The sequence below is a fragment of the Mustela lutreola genome, chromosome 12, assembly GCF_030435805.1.
Source record: "Mustela lutreola isolate mMusLut2 chromosome 12, mMusLut2.pri, whole genome shotgun sequence".
In the NCBI taxonomy this organism is placed as follows: Eukaryota; Metazoa; Chordata; class Mammalia; order Carnivora; family Mustelidae; genus Mustela; species Mustela lutreola.
The window spans coordinates 33258597-33278511 of record NC_081301.1 but is presented as its reverse complement, the minus strand read 5'-3'; the positions used below and the strand labels follow the sequence as shown (position 1 = coordinate 33278511).

Genomic DNA, 19915 nt, shown 5'->3' with positions numbered 1-19915 from the left:
ACCCAAGGAAACTTTCTGGGGTGATGGATGTATAGTGATAGTTTCACAGTGGTACACATACATGAAAACATCAAATTATACATTTTAAATGTGAGGTTTATGGTATGCCAATTACACTTGAGCTCTTAAAAAAAAAAAAAAAAAAAAGATACTGCTTGAGGGATTCCTGGGTGGCTCAGTAGGTTAAGCGGCTGCCTTTGGCTCAGGTCATGATCCCAGAGTCCTGGGATCAAGTCCCACATCGGCCTCCACGCTCAGTCGGGAGCTTGCTTGCTTCTCCCTCTGCCTGCTTCTCCCTCTGCTTGTGTGCTCTCTCTCACTGACAAATAAATAAAATCGTTTAAAAAAAAGTACTGCTTGATAAAATAGCAGACCCCAATAATTGCATATAGAATAAATGCAGGGAGGTGTTCAATGTTGCTTTAAGGAATACAAAGCAATATGCTCAATACATCTTGGTAGAATTAATGTGCAGAAGAAACAAGTGAATATTAGGTGTTCAATAACTTTATAATGAACAAAGGAATGAATTTGACAAAATTTACATCACCCTTCTGTGCCAGGCACAATTCTAGGCTCTGGAAATAGCCTGTAGAGCATGACAAAGATTCCTGTGCTCATAGAGCTTTAATTTGAGGACAGTAGACAACAAAAAAGATTAGTAAAATACATACAGTGTGTTCGATAGGTGTTAAGAGAGAGAAAGCTGAAGAGAGAGAACATATCGGGGACTGACATCTTTCGAAAGTGGCACCCTCCTTGAAAAGATGACGCTTGTGAAAAAACCTGAGGGAAACGAGTGGACCAAGTGGATGTCTGGGAGAGTGAAAAGTAACTTCCCGCAAATTAATAAAAGAATGAGCAAGAGTTGAATGAAATGTCTGAGGAGTGAATGAAGGCAGCTGTAGGAACGCACAAGTGCTGGCGAGGTCCTGGGTCCCGTTGGGTCCCCGGCCCTCGCAGCCCGCCCGTACTTGCATTGTCCACGAGGAGGCGCGCCTAAGCCCGCTCCGCAGTCGTCTTCCGCCGACGGCCCGTGCGTGGGCACGCGCAGAAACCGCTAGGAGGCGTCGGTTTCCCTTCCCACGCGCGGACGCCGGCGTGGGCCGACGCGGCCGGGGAGCCCGCGCGTGCGCAGAGCCGAGGCCGGGGGGGCCCTCGGGGCGGGGCGGAGCGGGGCGGGGCAGAGTGGGGCGGGGCGGGGGCTTGAGGTGATTCCCGAGCCGCGGTGGCGGCTCCGGCCGTGCGGGGAAACCGAAAGTGGGCGGCGGCCGCGGTTGTGGCACTGGCTGAGACGGCAGCGGGAGCTGGGCCCAGAGGAGCGGAGACGGGCCGTGGGCCCCCGGGACGAGGTGAGCGCAGGTCTTGCCGCTGCGGGTGCGACAGGTGCTGGGCGACGTCGGACGAGGTTTCGGGCGGGCGCGGCGCACCTGGGTCACTAGCGGGACAGTGGCCCGGGCGGGACAAGAACGGGCCTGGGGCCTCTTCGCAGCAGCCGCAGGGGATGCCGCGGGGGGGAGTTGGAGTTCCAGAGCGTTGTGTTTTTTAAATCTCTGATGGGACCCGTTCCCCGGCCGCTGGGTGACAGGCTGGGCGTCCCCCCGCCCGGGAGCCTGACAGAGCGCTCAGTGCAACGGGGAAATGTAGCAGTGGGGGTGTGGACGAGGGGCGGGAGGCGCTGACCAGGAAGTGGTTCTACAGCCGCCCGCCTGGAGCAGGGCACATCGGAACCCCAGGCTGCCTGAGCTCCGTATTTTACACCCTGAGCTTTCAGTCCCTCGAAGGCAGGGGCCTCTCTGCGGACCGGCCCATGCAGGCCGCTCAGGTAATGCGGGGCGCAAATACTATACAAGGCTCTGGAACCGTGAGACCCAGGCCGGGACACAGCGAGGAAGGAAACACGAATCCATGAATGAGTTGTCTCTTAACTTTGATCAAGATCCAACAGGGTCAGGTGTTCAGCCTCAAGTTACTGTGAGGGGGCTTAGAGCCCGCCCAACTTTTCTTCTACGTTCCGCTTGCGGGGTATAATATATTTCCGGTTATCACCAAAGGGTACCAGTCCCAAATAGTTTTAGAGAGCAAGACAGGTTAATACCTGTGTTAGAAAAAGTCCTGGCCCCAAAGGATTTTCATTAATGCCCTGCAAAACAAAACAAACTACTGATCTGGGTCAACCCCCACTGCCCCCACCACCCCCCCGCCCCAATCGTGCAGGTGGAAAAATTGCAGCAAAGTGTTCTGCCTAGTGATATGCCGCAACTTAATGACAGAAATGAAACTCAGACCCAAATTTCTAACTTATCTTCGGCTGCCTGGATGTGTAGGTGTGGCATACTGCAAATAGTGTGGGCTTTGCGGACCTGGGTTGGCAATCTGGGCCGCTCCTCTTCCTGATTGTGGATGGTGAATAAATTACTTTCTTTGAGCCTGGTTTTCTGTGTATCAAATGGAAATGTTTAACATAAGTCCACACAGCTTTTGGGAGGTAACTGCTGTAAATCCTTTGGTTTATAGTAATGGTCAAGAAATGTTAACTCTTTTCTTTCCACCAAATTTCCTGTATTTTCCGTAATTGGATTTCAGTTTCTTGGAGTGCTCTAATACAAGATTAATTGGCCCATGGTGGGGAATTTTCCATCTCCACTTAATGGACATTTCAGAGTATCAGTTACATGCAAAGTACCGTGCTGGATGCAGTGTAATTGGTCCCGGGGCCAGCTGCGTTAGAATCCACATCTCCTGTGCCCCAGCCCTAGGCCCTTTGGTGGCACACAGATTTCCTCTTTGCTGGTTAAACACAGTGAGACTGTGAGGCAGCAGTTGGCAGTGCCTTCGGATTTCAGTCCCTGGAGACTGTAGACTGGAGATGGAACATAATCCCTGCTAATGCCCTTTTAAGTGTATTGGTTGAACGTGGCTGAATGAACTTACTGTGTTTTGTACCAAGAGATGTAAACTTCTTGAAGGACTGCTCTTTAAATTCTCTGTGCAATGTAATCTAGTTGGAGACTTAATATGAATTTAAAGGAAAATACTTTGTAAATCAACTCTAAGTGCCCACTCTGTGTTTGGTCAAGTGCTGTTTTCAAGAACTGAGATTCGACAGAGGGCTCTGCATCTGGGCACTTTCAGAATCAGCGGATGAATACAGTAAGGACCCAAGTTCCTTGGTACTTGAGTGAAATGTAATTTCATATTTATGTGAATTGGTTTTTCTTTCTCTATGCAAAACTTATTTTCTTTGCCCTCTATTCCTGCCTTTGTGCTTTGGAATGTTTCATTCTTTTTATTATTTCCCCAGTAGGCCAAATGTATTTTAAAAAATTTTGTCATTCAAACTATCTGAAAGTAATCAATTTCGTGATTTTTAGCTGCAGTGTGTATATATGCCAGTTAGAGCTGCTGGTCAGCACAAAATGCCCAAAGACTCCAAAGCAAACTCAATATTATAGCTGTACAGCTTTGTCAGGAGGAAGACAACCTATGGTTTACATTAGATCTTTGGCTCCCACTTCAGAACTTGAAGGACTCCAAGTCACAGCTCTTGTCCATCTTCCTATCTTCCATATGAAAAAAAGTGACCTGAAGTGACTCACTCAAAGGGTCACAGCTAATTAGTAGCAGAACTGGGATTAAGATCACAAATCTTAACTAAGACACTTTATTATTGCAAGAGGTTTTTTTTTCCTCTAATATGTAGATTTATGGAAACCCCTTACTTACTATTTGTAATATGTAGTTAGTAATGCATTCACAGCTTAGAGCTTGAAATAATAATAATAATAATAATAATAAATAGAAATGCTCCCTAAATATGCCCTATGGAAATATGTCATCACTTGAAGGTGTTAATTACTCTTTCTTTTTAAAAAGATTTAGTAAAGGAGTAATTCAGGTGGTCACAAGTAGACTATACTGTAATAGGAAAGAAAAAAGAACATGTTAAACTGTTGCAAGATGAGAAATCATCCTGGAAGGGTCTTAGACCAAAACCTTCCCTCTCGTGGGCTCAGTTTATTGATTTGTAAAATGAGGGGGTTGGGATAAACTAGATGATATCTAAAATCTTTTTGGCACAGACATTCTGAACTTTGAGGGCCTGGCATGTTGCTAAAATAGTGTCTTCAAGTAAATGGGCAATCAGTTACCACAAGTATTTGCCCTAAGAAGGTACTAAAAATTGTGTAAGAAGGTAAGAGAGGTTACTCGGTAATTTCAATTTACCCTAATAATTTTTCAGATTTTTTTCTGGGGTTTAGTGCCACTCTGAAATGCAGCCTTATGACACTGAGGAAGATGAGCCAAACAGGACTGTTGGAAATAGGTGAGAAAAGAGAAACTTAGAGAAGAACATGCACAGGTGAGAACTGGACCAGCTAGGCTAATGGGTAGTGAGGAATCTCGGGCTCTGGGAAGCACATAACATGTAAATGACTGAGTCAGGGAGGCTCAGTCAGTGGTAAAGGCTGTACTAGAGGACACTGAAACCACATTCTTTAGAATAAGACTTTCTGAGGATGATTATCAGGTATATTAAGGAGAAAAGCTGTGAATTTCCAGACACAGTTTTGAGTATGAGAGTTATTTTAGGCTATTTAAATTATTTAAATATTGCTTTCTTAAAGGTTATTACTTTCCCCTACTCCTTGCTCCACTTTTTGTACATTATTAGCACTTTGGAGTTCTCTACGATTTATTTTGTAATAAAAAGAAAAAGGACAGAGTGAAAGGATAAAAGGAAATGTCAATTGCCACAGTGAATATTTGCAACAATTAGAGATTCTTTTGGGATTGGGTGCCCATACCCTTAAATCAGAATATGGCTGATCCCTATTTCATGCCACTTTAAGGGCTGATCATGAAGTCAGTGTCCCCTAAGTTCCAAATTACTTAAGAGAAGCCAATTCTAGACACTTGGAGCAGCTATCTAAAAGGAAGCCCTAAGTTTGGAAACCAGAAGACCTGGGTTCTTGTTGTGATTCTGGCCACAAAAATATGTGAGAATATATGAGACCTAGAATAATTGCTCTGGGCCTCAGTTTCCTCATTATTAAACTGAAGGGTTTGGAGGAGATGGTCTGAAGGTGCCCACCAGCTTTCCATGCTTCTCTCAGCTCTCTACTCTGGGGTTGGGCCCACCATTCTATGCTGCTTCCCTAAGCCGGGCAGGGTGTGGGAACATTGTGGGCTTGTGGTCTAGCATGGAATCTCTGCTCCCTGAGCCTTTGCCAAAGCAGTAAGTGACTTTTTGTCTACTAATTAAGTGAGAAATTTTGGAGGGGATCCAGTCGCTTTCTTACCAAGCTTCCCAGTTCATAAGTATGTTAATGAGGCAAATAAGAAAATCTGGGAAAATTCTGGTATTTCAAATTTAATGCTGTACTAAGCATTTCCCCGATATACCAATGCTTTTATCATTGTGCTCTTAGCCATTTAATACATATATTCATAGGTAGTTTCCCATCCACAACACACTTCCAGGAAATGCAAGTAAGTACTGAATTCCAAGCTCATAGAACTCTACTGTTGATGCTTGTCATTCAGAAGAGAGGCAAGGAAAGGAGGAGGAGAAAGAGCAAGATGAAGGAAGTGAAAGTCAAATGCAATTGGTTGTGATCTATTGTGGCCATTTTCTTCCTTCCTAATGTCTTTGCTAACTGACCTTGGTTAGTTTTTGAGATCAAAAGTACTCTGATTAAATAATTCCCCAGACCCACCTCTACTTTACTCTGCTGTTTAGGATTCTTAGTCAGCTCAAGAAGACCCTATATTGTCTTCAGAATAAGAATATTTTTAAGGAATATCCTTAATTCTCAAGGAAACCTTTAATTCTTAAGGAAATTAAGGAAACCCTTAAGAATTTTAACCTGAGAAGCTGTGTTCTAAAACAGAGATAGCCAGCCTTATTTCTCCCAGCCTAGCCTAATTTATGGTCACCAGGACTTGCATAACATTCTCAAAAGTAACTTGAGTTTCCTTAAACTCAGAATTAATATTTGTCACAGCACTTTCAGAGAGTAGAAATAAAGGGGAAAGAGAGTTGACAAGTCAAAGCAGCAACTTAAAAAATTTGGGAAGCTACTTTGGAGAAACTTTGAAACTTAATTTTTGGGGGGAGCATGACTAAAGGTTTGCCATTGAGGCCCAGAGTTGAAATTCCCATAAACTTCCTCTTGTGCTTCTAATGGATGACATCCAAGATAATAAACTTAATTTTTTATAGCTAAAGGAGAGTATTGTATGCTTTTTATAAAAGTTATTGAGTGTAATTGCCATCTTCAGAAAATTTCAAAAAAATGCCATGACAATCAAGGAATTCAAATTTAAGGCTTTTAAAGCAATATAGATTAGAAAATAATGATTGTTTTAAAAAAATTATTTTAGTTGTAACTTTCTTTTTAGTCACTGCCCAAAGTAATACTACTAATGTAGGAATCACGGATCCAACTGGAAGAAACTGATAAGCATGAGAATACCACCTACATCTGAACAAGATGTGTAGTCACATTTTCCCTCCCAGGCTTCACTGTGCTTAACTGCTTCTCACCAACTTTGAGATCTTCAGTCTCATAGTCCCAAGGGATCACTTTTCCCTCCAAAAAGATATAGCTTCTAAAAGTTGTTGTGAATTCAGTATCAGTTTCTTTGTGAATCCCAACAGTATAGGCACAATGTTTGAAAACCAGGGAATACATGCAAGTGTGAGACACTTACTGGTATTCAGGCTGTGCCTCTGGCTCATTGGTATGTGTGAACAACTTCTTCTTCTTCTTTTTTTTTTTTTTAAAGACTTTATTTATTTATTTGACAGACAGAGATCACAAGCAGGCAGAGAGGCAGGCAGAGATAGAGGAGGAAGTTGGCTCCCTGCTGAGCAGAGGGCCTGATCTGGAGCTCAATCCCAGAACTCTAGGACCATGACCTGAGCCAAAGGCAGAGGCTTTAACCCACTGAGCCATCTAGGCGCCCCTATGTGTGAACTTCTTACAGGAATACTGGGTCATTGAGAACACTGGCTCAGAGTGAAAGGGCCGTGAAATAATCTACCTGATGATTCTCAACCACAGCCTGGTGACATAATTGGGTGTCTTAGTCAGTTAATGACAATCGTTAAAATTTGCAAGTTGTTTTTTAATAAAGAAATTTAAGATGATTCCTTTAATAGCTCACATGCATTATGCTATGTTTTAGTAAGTAGAAAGGAGTATTACATAGACGGACGATTTCTCACTCATTCATCCAATGTTTATTGAGCTCTTGTTGTGGGCTGGGCTCTAGGGATTCAGTAGTGAACAAAGGCTCACAAATTCCAGCTTTTTAGATTTTTTAAAAAAGATTTTATTTATTTATTTCACAGACAGAGATCACAAGTAAGCAGAGAGGCAGGCGGTGGGGGGGGGGGTGCGGCAAGAGGCAAGCACCTTGCTGAGCAGAGACCCTGTTGCAGGGCTCGATCCCAGGACCCTGAGATCATGACCGGAGCCGAAGGCAAAGGCTTTAACCCACTGAGCCACCCCCCACAAATTCCAGCTTTCACAGAGCTCATAATCAAGTTGGGGAAACAGATGGTACAATTAAATAGGACTACTGGGTGGTAATAAGTGCAAAGGAGGGAAATAAGGTAGGGAAGGGATGTAGGGAATACTGGACAGCCAGCATAACAGTTTGGATTTTGGATAGGGTGGCCAGGAACGGCCTTGCTGAGAAGGTAACCTTTGAGCCAATATTCAAACTGCGGCAGTGAGTTGTGTGGCCCCTGGTGGAAAATAGATTCTAGGAAGCGAAGTAGAAACTGAGACCAGCAAGGAGGCAGTTGCCCCAATCCAGGCAAAAGATGCTGTTGGCATGGACTAGAGCGATCACCACAAGACAGTCAGGAGTGGGGGAATTGTGAATGTCAGCCTGTCTGTCTTCATGCATCACGTGGTGATGGTGGTAAGGAGTTGAGAGTCACTAATACTCAGTTGCTTCATTTTACAGAGAAGGAGGTGAGAGCCCCAGGAGAAAGGATTTGTTCCAGGAAAATAAGTGCTCTTTGCATAGTGATATTGAACTTGGAGACACCAGCAAGAGGAGGCATGGGCACAGCCTTCCACAATCCCTCGTCTCTCCCCACAATCAAATCAAAATCAATATATCAACTACTAGTTAGCAACACCCCCAAATGGTTAATGTTTGGGAGATCCTTACCAGCAGTTCTTTCAGAGCAGACCTTGGGAAGGTAAAGGGGACATTTGAGAGAAAGCCGTCTGAAGTGGCTCTCCCAAGGGTGGAAGGAGTAGAAAGCTTTCACATAGGGCAGCCTAGAGAACCAGTCTCTGATTAGCTTCTAAGATGGGATTAGACTTGTCCTTTCGAGCCAGCAGCATACTGGAGCTCTATTATGTTTTAGTCACAGGATGTCCATTAGTGAGTAGAACGCTATGAGAATTTTTTTTAACCCCACAAATTAGTGATTGCTGCCCACCCACTAATGTAGCTGGAGAAAAGTAGACCATGGTGAGGAGGTGGTAATGGAACAGATGCTCTTTCCAGAAAGAAGAGGAGGAGGCAGTAGAAACTCCTCCTCAAGGTGAAGGATAGGTCCTTCCTACTGATAGTCTCAGCAGGAGTTTATAGTGCTTCTGACTAGGGAGGAGCCAGTACTAAACAGTCTGGTCCAAATGGATCCAGGTGCCCTGCTTGCACGCAAGTGGGTGTATTCCTACCTGTGTGCTGACCTCCTGGCATCATATCTACATGTCACGTGTGCATAATTCATAGTCTGGGCCCATCTGCAGATATACAGAGATGCAAAGTCCAGCTTTACTCAGAAGACCTCTAGATGAACAGGTGGGAGAGACAGAGTTTTAAAGGAAAGACGGGAAAGGTGGGGGTAAAAAAGTTGGGGAGGCTTGGCTCTGGGAGGTTAGTAGGCTATCCTTTGGCTTTTCCTCTTACAAATTAGAACTTGGCCAGCCTCCATTATGGTTTTTCCTAGTTGAAGAAATAACTGCAGTGAAGGTTCAGTGATCTTTAAAATTTTTTTCCCTAAGACTTCACTTATTTATTTGACAGAGAGAGATCACAGTAGGAGAGAGGAAGGGAAGAGATCACAGAGAGAGGAAGGGAAGCAGGCCCCCTGCTGAGCAGAGAGCCCAATGTGGGACTCGATCCCAGGACCCTGAGATCATGACCTGAGCCGAAGGCAGCGGCTTAACCCACTGAGCCACCCAGGTGCCCCAGTTCAGTGATCTTTAACTGTTGAGCCAGGAACCATTACAAATCAAAGTCTGTCTCTTATATTGGAAGTTTACTACTTAAGAGCCAGAATTTACATGTTAGATTTAACTCCTGGCAACCTTGAAATATAGGTGTCAAAGCCATCCTTTCTGAGCTGCTACCCAACACACTCAGGAAAGTGTAGTTAGACATCAAGGGAATGGAGGTTCTGAGACACTACAGCTGTCATCTTTTGCTGCCGTGAATTTTCTTTTTACCCTTTAGAGTGCCTGTCAGTATCACTGACTTGGAATCTGAACCATCCCTATGAGTGACTTCCATACATCTTATCATGTCTTGGTGATTTACCTTCCCTCAGCTTTGGCGTTCTCATCTATAGAATGAGAACAATTTCCTCCTAGAATTATTACGTATATTAAATTTTTAGAAAATCCAAATCTCAGAACTTGGATTCTCACAAGAGAAAGAAAAACATGTCTACCCAAAGATTTATATAATTCAAAGCAGCTTTATTTATAATACCCCCAAATTGGAAGCAACCCAAATGTCTATCAACATTCAGATGGATAAATGAATTTTGGCATGTCTACACAGTGAAATACTGCTTATCATAGTATGAGAAGTTTTTGCTGTTAAGTGTGGAAACATGGATGAAACTCAAGAACACCAGGAAAAAGTGATCTATCCTGACAGAAAGCAGATCAGTGGCTTCCAGGAGCCAGGACAGCATGTGTATGAGAGGGTGAGAGCTGCCTGCAAAGTGGCACAACTTGAAAGAACTTCTTTTTCTCAGACTTATTGATATATACTTTACATATAATAAAAGTCCCCCTCTTTTGTTTATAGTTCTATGAATTTTTTTAAAGATTTTATTTATTTCTTTATTTGACAGAGACACAGAGAGAGAAGGAACACAAGCAGAGGGGTGGGAGAGGGAGAAGCAGGCTTCCCACTGAGCAGGGAGCTTGATGCACAGGACGCCGGGATCATGACCTGAGCTGAAGGCAGACACTTAACCAACTGAGACACCCAGGTGCCCCTATAGTTCTATGATCAAGAGAGAATATTTCTGTCATTCCCAAAATTGCCCTGTGCCTTCTTTACAGTCTGTCCCCTCCCTATACTCCCATCCCTTGGCAGCCTCTGATTTAATTTCTATGCCTATAGTTTTGCCTTTTTCAGAATGTTACATAAATAGAATCATACAGCATATAGTCTTTTGTGTCTGGCTTCTCCCACTTAGCATAGTGTGAGAATCATCCATACAGTTCTATGTATCAATAATTTGTTCCTTTTAATTGTGGAATACTATTTAATTGCATGGATATGCAACGCTAGTTGATTCATTCACCTGCTGATGGATTGTTTTTAATTGGGTGGTAATTATGAATAAAGCTACTATAAATATTTAGGTACAGGTTTTTATATGAATATATGTCATTATTTCTCTTGGGTAATGACCAACATATAAGTTTTTTGGATTGTATGATAAAAGCATGCTTCTTCATAAGAAACTGTCAAGCCATGACTTTTCAAAATATTGTTCTGCAAGCCCACTAGACATGTATGAGAATTCTAGTTGCTCTGCATTCTTATCAACACTTCATACTGTTGGTTTTTTAAAAAAGTTTAACTTATTCTAATAGATGGGTAGTGATGCCTCATTGTGGATTTAATTTTCACTTCCCTAATGAAGAATGTGTTTTTTGGCCATCTACATCTCTACTTTAGTAAACAGTATGTGTTCAAATAATTTGCATGTTTTAAAATGGGCTCTTTATTTTCTTATTGAGTTTTGAGGGTTGTTTACATACACTGGTTACCTGTCCTTTACCAGGAGTTTTATGAAACTATATCCTTCCAGTCCGTGGCTTGTCTTTTCATTTTCTCAACAGAAATTTATATTTAAAAGAGCATAAATTTAAAATTTTGATGAAATCCAATTTGTCAATTTTTTCTTCTGTATTCTAAAAATAAAAAAATCTTTGCTAAACCCAAGATCCCAAAGATTTACACCTTTGTTTTTTTTCTAAACATTTTACAGTTTTAGTTTTTTCAAGTAGGACCTAAGTAGTCTGGGTTTTTATTTTAGTTTAATTTTGAATATAGTTTAAAGTTCACTTTTTGGATATGGATAAATAGTGTTCCAGAACTCTTCATTGAACTTTGTCCATTGAATTTCTTTTGGCAAAATCAATGTTAGTCAACTGATTTTTGTTGAAAATCAGTTGACTAACATAACACAGTAAAAAAAAAAAAATACTGATTGGAAACTTAAAAAAAAATAAGAAAAGAAAAAAGAAAATCAGTTGACTATATATGTGTCGGTCTATATCTGGGTTATGTATTCTGTTCCATTGATGACTGTCCTTTTGACAATACCTACATTACATTGATTAATATACTTTTAAGTAAATCTGGAAATCAGTCTTTTTGCACTGGCAAGGATCTCCAGTGTGATAGTGAATAGGAATGAAGAGAGTGAACATTTTTGCCCTGTTGCCAATCTTAGGGAGAATGCTTTCGTTCTTTTCTTGTTACGTATTATGTTAGCTGTGGATTTTTCACAGATGTTCTTTATCAGGTTGAGGCGGTCCCCTTCTTATTTTTTGAGAGTTTTTATCATAAATGATTTTGAACTTGGTCAGATGTCTTTTCTTCACCTATTATTACTATGTGGTTTTTCTCCTTTAGTGTGTTGATACAGTCAGTTGCATTGGTTGATTTACGAATGTTGGGCCAGTCTTTTGTTTCTAGAGTAAACCATATAGTTGATCATGATGTGTTATCCTTATTACATATTGTTGGATTTGGTTTGTTAATATTTTGTTAGGAATTTTTGCAATTATGTTAATGAAGGAAGTTGGTTTGTGCTTTTCTTATAATGCCTTTTTCTGGTTTCAGTATCAGCATAATGCTGGCCTTATACAATGAGTTTAGAAGTATTCCTTTCCCTTATGTTTTTTGGAAGAGTTTGTGTAAAGTGGTAGTATTTTTTTCTTGAAGTTTTTGGTAGAATTGAAAAACCATCTGGGTTTGAGTTTTCCTTGTGTGAAGGTTTTTAACTACAAATTCAACTTCCTTAATAGATATAGGGATATTAAGATTATTTATATCTTCTTGAATAAGCTTCGGAATTTGTGTCTTTTAATGAATTTATTCCATTTTATCTAATTGACAAAATTTATTGGCATAAGTTTATAAGTTTAGAGACGTTTGCTTTTTAATGTCTGTAAGACCTGTATTGATGGCCTGTTCTTTAATCCCATTAATAATAATTCGCATCTTCTCTCTTTTTTTCTTTATTGGTCTATCTGGAAGTTTATCAATTTTATTGATGTTTTTAAAAAAGTAGTTTTGGTTTCATTATTTTTTCTTTAACTTTCTTTTCTATTTCATTGCTGATGTGTTTCATCAGTTCAATACTGATTTTGCTCTCATTTTTATTACTTTCTTCCTTTTACTTTTAGTATAATTTGCTCTTTTTTCAAGGTAGTAGATTAGATCACTGAATTGGGACCTTTCTTCTTTCTTAACATAAGCATATAATGCTGCAGAATTCCCTTAAAATATTGTTTTAATGCCATCCAGCAAATTTTTGGACATTATATTTTCATTTATTTAAAAATATTTTCTGATGTTTTTGTTTTGAAGGAGGCTTCCTTTCTTACCCTTGGTTTTTTTTAAGAAGCATGTCATTGTGTATATATACCACATCTTCTTGATCCATTCATCTGTTGATGGACATCTAGGTTCTTTCCATCAAAAGAAATGAAATCTTGCCATTTGCAACAACATGGATGGAACTAGAGCGTATCATGCTTAGCGAAATAAGTCAAGCAGAGAAAGACAACTATCATATGATCTCCCTGATATGAGGAAGTGGTGATGCAACATGGAGGCTTAAGTGGGTAGAAGAATAAATGAAACAAGATGGGATTGGGAGGGAGACAAACCATAAGTGACTCTTAATCTCACAAAACAAACTGAGGGTTGCCGGGGGGAGGGGGTTGGGGAGAAGGGGGTGGGATTATGGACATTGGGGAGGGTATGTGATTTGGTGAGTGCTGTGAAGTGTGTAAACCTGGTGATTCACAGACCTGGGGATAAAAATATATGTATATAAAAAATATATGTTTATAAAAAATAAAAAATAAAAAAAAAAAAAAAAAAAAGAAGCATGTCATTAAGATTGCAAATACAAAGGGATTGTCCACCTATCTTTCTGTTATTGATATCTAATTTAGTTTTTTTCTGGTCACAGGATACTCTGTATAATTTCAGTTTTTCTAAATTGGTCAAGAATTGCCTTAAGTCCCAGAGTGTATTCTGTCTTTGAAAAGAATGTATATTATGCTATTATTGGAGTAGAGTCTTTTATAAATATCAGGTCAGTTTGATTGATGTTGTTAATCAGCTCTTCTATATCTTTAGTGGTTTTTGTTTACTGGTTCTGCATTACTGAGAAAGAAGTTTTGAATTTTCCAAATAATTGTGAAGATATTCTTACACCTCCATTGGTTTCTGCTTCGTGTGTTTCGAAGCACTGATATTTGGTGCACTCATGTTTAGGATTGTAATAGCTTCCTGATGAATTAACTCCTTAATTCTGTAATGTCTGTCCTTATCCCAAGTGATATTCCTTGTTCTGGTATTAATTAATATGGCATATCTTTTTCTGTCTTTTTACTTTGAACCTATATTGTATATCTATTTAAAATAACTTCTCATATATAGTGTATTGGTAAGTCTTTTATATCCACTCCATCAATCCTAAATTTTTATTGAGATATTTTCAATGTTTACATTTTCAATGTTTACATTTGATGTAATTTTTGCTGTGGCCACCTTTAAATCTACCATTTTGCCAGATGTTTTCTATTCGTGCTACCTGTTCTTCGTGGCAGTTGTTGTTTCTGGCTTCACCCCCACCCCCCACTTTTTTGCCCAATTTTTTTTTTTTTACTTTTAATTGCTTTTTAAAAAAAATTCCAATGTACTTAACATATGGTGTTATATAGTTTAAGGTGTACATCTCATTGTTTTTTAATTGAATTTTTTATTCTGTTTTATCTTTACTACTGGCTTATTAATTATGCTTCTTTAAAAAATTTTTAGTTGTTGCCATAAGGTTTATAATATATGTCTTTATCACATTCCCCTTTCAAATAGTAGCATACTACACATTGTGTATATACACATAGTATTAACTAAATGTTGGTGCTGGTGGTGACAGTTTGAAGAGAGCTAATGTTTCGTAAAGGGAAGTATATAATGAGTATTTAGGTTATTTGCCATATAAACCTTGCTGTCACTGGAGTATTATATTTGTCATTAAGAGCACTCACAAATAAGCTGCTATCTTATCTCCTTTTCAAAATGGACAAATGAAGGAATTGCTAGCATTGTATGATATTCCTCCTTTTTGTTATCTAAACCAGAGAAAGAATAAGACTGTCAAAAATTCTGTACTAATATAGTACCCACTAGACACATTTAATTCCAGTTAAATTAAAAATTCATTTCCTCAGCCGTGCTGGCCACACTTCAAGTGCTCAGTCACCATATGTATTGGACAGCACAGATACAAAATATTTCTATCAGCACAGAAAGTTCTGTTGTGTAGCACTGTTGAAGGAAGAATTTTTTAACAAGTTTTCCATGGCTTGCCTTGCTAAGTCCACTTTTCTTGGCTTCCTGAATGTCATTCTGTTGTTGTATCACCATTCCATTTACTATTAGTCCAAAGAGAGTATGAGTGGTTAATCTTGAAAAATGCCAATTAATGACCAATGAAAATCCTTAGCCAGGGTCCCCACAGATTTCCTAGGTACCAAAATTCTTTTTTTCTCTTGCTTGACCTCTTTGCTAGGTATGATACTTTCTAATTCTTTCCTCTTTTTGTTTATATGACACCAGCTCTGCCTTTTCTACTTATATCTCTCTGGTCACTTTTTTTCAGCCTTTTATAGATTCTTCTTTCGTTGCCCATGCTTTAATGACAGCCTTCCGTAGAGGTCCATCCTTAACCTTAATTTTTACTCCCTGGATACCAAATACCACATATATTTTGAAGGCCAAAAACTCTAAACCCACTTCAGATCTCTAACCTGAATTCCTAGCAAATATATCTGTGTGGCTGACCTACAAGGACCCCAGTCTCCATATGTCCCAAAGCGATTCATTCTCTTCCTTTCTTACAAACCTGTTCTACCTCATCCAGTGTGGGTCATTACTACCCACCATGTTTCTAAGCTAGAAACTTGGGAACTTCCCTCATTGTCCAAACCAGTTAATCAATTTCTGTTGCTTCTACCTCCTAATTACCTCTCAAATTGATTTTTTGTTTATTTGCAGGGCCCTGTTATCAAGTCCTCCACATTTCCAAGTATCTTTACAGCTCATTAATTTTTCTCCCTTGCATTTATCTTCTCCACTACTGAGTAGTTACCTTTTCTAAAGTGCAGAACTTAACACTTTATACCCCTTTTTAAAATATCCCCAAGTCTCCACATTATATTTGCTGAAATGCACATGTTAACATAATATAGGAGTCTCATCTGGGTCTGCCTCTTTCTACCTCTCCTACCCCCATCTTTCAGTCCTCAGCTTATAATTTTAGAGTCTTTGTTCAATCATGTTCAGCCACGTAACTGCCTGGAATTCCTCAGAATCAACCATGTACTTCTCTTTGACCTCTGTGCCTTTTGAACTTCCTGTTCCCTTTAGAGGCTGATACCTCTCCCCATCCTGACCCCACACATCCTTTTCCTCCTTGCCTGGCTAATTCCTCCATGTCCTTCAGAATTCCATTCAGGCCTCTCCTTATCTGGGAAAAATTCCCGGTTGTCTTCCCTCTGCAGACTAGTCTTTTTGCCCTTCTGACTTCCTTGTGTTCTCATAATATTCTGTGCTTTTCTCCACCATAGCGGTTATTTCTCTACTGTAATAGCACAGAAAATAGTAATAGTTGGTGGGATAATCTAACACATGTGCACTCTGAAAATCTATTTGAATCCACAAACTAATGAATCCTATTATAGTAACCTTCTATTGTGTTCTTATAGGTGAAGATGCTGGAAGCAGATCTGGTTTCAAAAATGCTACGAGCTGTCCTACAGTCTCATAAGAACGGAATAGCATTACCCCGGCTCCAAGGAGAGTACAGATCCTTGACTGGAGACTGGATCCCCTTTAAGCAGTTAGGTTACCCTACACTAGAAGCCTATCTGAGAAGTGTGCCAGCAGTTGTGAGGATAGAGACTAGTAGATCTGGAGAGGTAAGAAGGTAATTGTGCATGTCACAAGAGTCAAACCAATCTTGATTACCTACCTGGCACTTCTGATCTCCTAACTAGGCTAGAAGTGAAAATGGAAAAGTACTAGCTAAGTGGTTTGAAGTTGGTAGTGTTAGAACAGCATCCAAAGCACAGCCTAGACTTCTTAGGTCTTTTACTTGATCTCTCAAATTCTTTTCATTGTAAAAGTAGACCCTATTCATGTTAAATCAAACATTTTAAAGTTAAAGTTTATCCAGTCTTCAGCATTCAAGCAAAATAAGTCTACTGGAGACCTAACTTCCGGGTCTCACACTACATGCATTACAAACTTGCTACAACTGTTTTAGCCCAGGTGGTAATGACCTCCTGGTTACCAAAGCTAATAAACACCTTTAAATTCTCATGGTTTGACCTCCTTCCTATCTGTTCCTATTATCTGGACCCTAGTTCAATCCCTAGCAGAGTATTCAGCACTTGGATTATTACAGGGCTAGTCCCACCATTCTCCTTGTCTTGAATCTTTTTGTTCTCTAGGCTGTTCTGTCCTTCACACCGTTACGCTCATATGATTTAGTTTTTTTAGTTTCTCCAGAAGAACATTTTATGTATAACATAACAATTTGGGGTAGTAATAATGAAATGTTTTATTGCACATACCCTGTGACCCAACAGTTTCACCTCTTTGTATCTGCCCAATCCACAGTGTGAAAGATATATACAACCATTGTCCAAAAGACAAAAATCACCCACCTCCCCAAACAGCACATTCTTCTGGGTACACTTCTGCATATGTAGATAGATACAACAAATCTGGGCTATTTCTCCCCAAAACTTGTAATAGTTGTTCTGTTTGGTGGCATAGGGAAGGCAGTGGAGGAGGGAAAAGGTGACTAGGATTGAGAGAGTGATCAAAGGGAAGGCTCACCTGACCTGTAGTAATTTTTATAAGGAGGATGTATAAATTAGTTAACTATTATAGTAATAATAAAACTTGTTTCAACATCCCTGATTCTGCCAGACAGTGCTAAGCCCTCCCCTCTGTCTACTTGGCACTTTGTAATATACCCAAGATAGCACTTGACACAATGTTTTTTTAGTCTCTTTGTGTCTTTTTCCTTTGTAAGTTTCTTGAGGATGAATGATTGTTTTTTTTCACCTCTAATAGTTGGTGCTTAGTAAATATATGTTTGAATGTGTGAATGATTAAATGTCTGCATGAGTTAATAAGTTAATAATGCCTCATATGGCTACTATGCTATAATTCACTGAACCCTGCTCTCCTATTATGAACATTTTTAATGGTTCCAAGTTTTGATTATTAAAATAACCCCTATTGTGCATATTTGGGTATGTACATTTTTCTTCAGTCATTTCTTGTAATGTATTTTCAGTAATAGAAATACTGGGCCAAAGAATAGGAGTATATCTTGGCTTATATAAAGCCTCATTTTTTGCTTTCCTATTCCTGCTCTCAACTTAGAATCAGAGGCTTTTTAACACTAGGTGGGGCTTTAGAGACCTACATACTTGGAAAAAAAATAAATAAAAATCTCCTGTATGTCACACCAGTTTTTTCAAAAGTTAAAAGCGGAGCTGCCGTGTTTTAAGCAGGTGCCACAGGGTCCAGGGCCTCTGCTTGGCCTGCCTTGCCCTCACCACCCCTCTGCCATTGTGAGGCCCTAGAGCTGCCATCGAGCAGCTTGAAAACCCCAGATCTAAGCCCGCTCCCCCTTTACAGCTGAGAATACTAAGATGTGGGAGGGAAACTGATTTATCCCAAGTCACCTGGTTAATCCACTTCAGTGACAAGATTAGGGTTGGGTGGTCTTTGAGAGGTAATACCAATAGCAGTTATGAGTCCATACTTTGCATTCAGAGAGATAGCCCAGCTGTGTGACAGGAAGTTTGCTTAACTTTCCTGAGCCTCCCTTACCCATATATAAATGGGAATAAAATATATCTCAAGGATTATATGAGATACTATGTGTGACACAGGTTTCTTCTGGTTCATTTGTTAATCCCATAGTACCTAGCACATTGTAGATGCTTAATGAGTAGCTATTTAAGGAATAAGTACAATTTTCAATTTGAGGAGGGATTATTCAATATGCTGGACTATTCTTGGTTTCTCTTGTAGAATATGTAATTTTGCTCTCACAGTATCAAGGAGAGAGACTTAAACATTTGCATATAGTTTGATTTGGGATATGTAAACTCACTAAGATCCACTTTCAAAAATGAGCCTCTAGGCACCAGTGAATCTGAGAAATATTTCTCCTTTCCCCTTGCCGCTCATGAACAGATTACCTGCTATGCCATGGCCTGCACAGAAACTGCGAGAATTGCTCAGCTTGTGGCCCGTCAGAGGAGTTCTAAAAGGAAAACTGGGCGGCAAGTTAACTGTCAGATGAGAGTAAAGAAAACCATGCCATTTTTTCTAGAAGGTACGTTCTTCTCATATGCTGAAATTTTAAGCCTGTCTATGAATACATTATCATCGGGAATTACAGAAGCATTGCTTGTATTCATGATAAACACCTATATTTGTTAACATTCACATGTCAAGGGGGAAATCGTAAAGCTGATATTTCCATTTGAAATTGACTTCCATCACCAGATGATGGGCATGACCTACTAAGTTACCACACAGTGTGAACTAACTCAAGAGTAGATTTTAATTAAGCTTTATTATGGTAAAGTATTGCTTTATTCTTTTAAGTTACTTAGGGGAAAGCCTAATCTAGAATGCTGGATAAACCAAGAATCTAGGATTTGTGACTTATTTAGCAAATCATGTCTTTATACAAAAACCATGTCTTTATACTTTTATACTAAAATCCTCTATTTTCAGGAAAAAATCACGAGTTACATAATACACAAAGGTGTTGTAGGAAACTCAGCCAGTGTTTACTGGACACTTATCTCAAAGAGCTTATAATCATTCTAAAACTAAATTATCAAGATGTAGCTCAAAGATAATATACAAGAGTAGATGCTTAAATGCCACAGTGAGCATTTTCAACGAGGGAGCAATTGTGGTGAGAATGGCAGTGGAGGACTTCATGGTGAAGGGGGACTTGACCCAGACCTTGGGCGATGGGAAGAATTTAAATAGATGAAGAAGAGACAGGGAGACTGAGTATGCTGCATTTGTAGCAGCGTAAAGTGGCTGTCATGGAAGGATTGATTGGTGAGTAAAGGGATGGTACTGACTAGTTTAGCAGATGAAGCCACATTTTAAAGACTGTCATCAGCTAAATGCCAATCTGTTCTTCCCCTACTGACAAACCCTGTAGTGACAACTTCCTTGTGTTCTTACACATTGTTCTAAGAATAGAGACCCAGAGAAAACATCTGGACAGGGGAGTGGGATAGTGAAACTAGGTTCTGGGGAAGCTAATTGATTTTAT

General features: G+C 39.9%; 1 protein-coding gene across 4 annotated transcripts in view; it reads left to right on the top strand.

Annotated features, from left to right (window-relative positions):
* The first annotated feature begins 1151 nt into the window (after window positions 1–1151).
* The window catches only part of TDRD7 (tudor domain containing 7), a 75076-nt gene continuing 56312 nt past the window's right edge, over window positions 1152–19915 (top strand). The window contains exons 1-3 of one of the 4 annotated variants that reach the window (XM_059141818.1): window positions 1152–1352; window positions 16293–16505; window positions 18808–18949. In XM_059141818.1, coding sequence (XP_058997801.1) covers window positions 16299–16505; window positions 18808–18949 — 349 coding nt within the window. In that variant the 5' untranslated portion in view covers window positions 1152–1352; window positions 16293–16298. Of the gene's footprint in view, window positions 1353–16290; window positions 16514–18807; window positions 18950–19915 lie in introns of those variants that run through there. The other 3 variants (XM_059141820.1, XM_059141819.1, XM_059141821.1) reach the window with 3 other exon arrangements.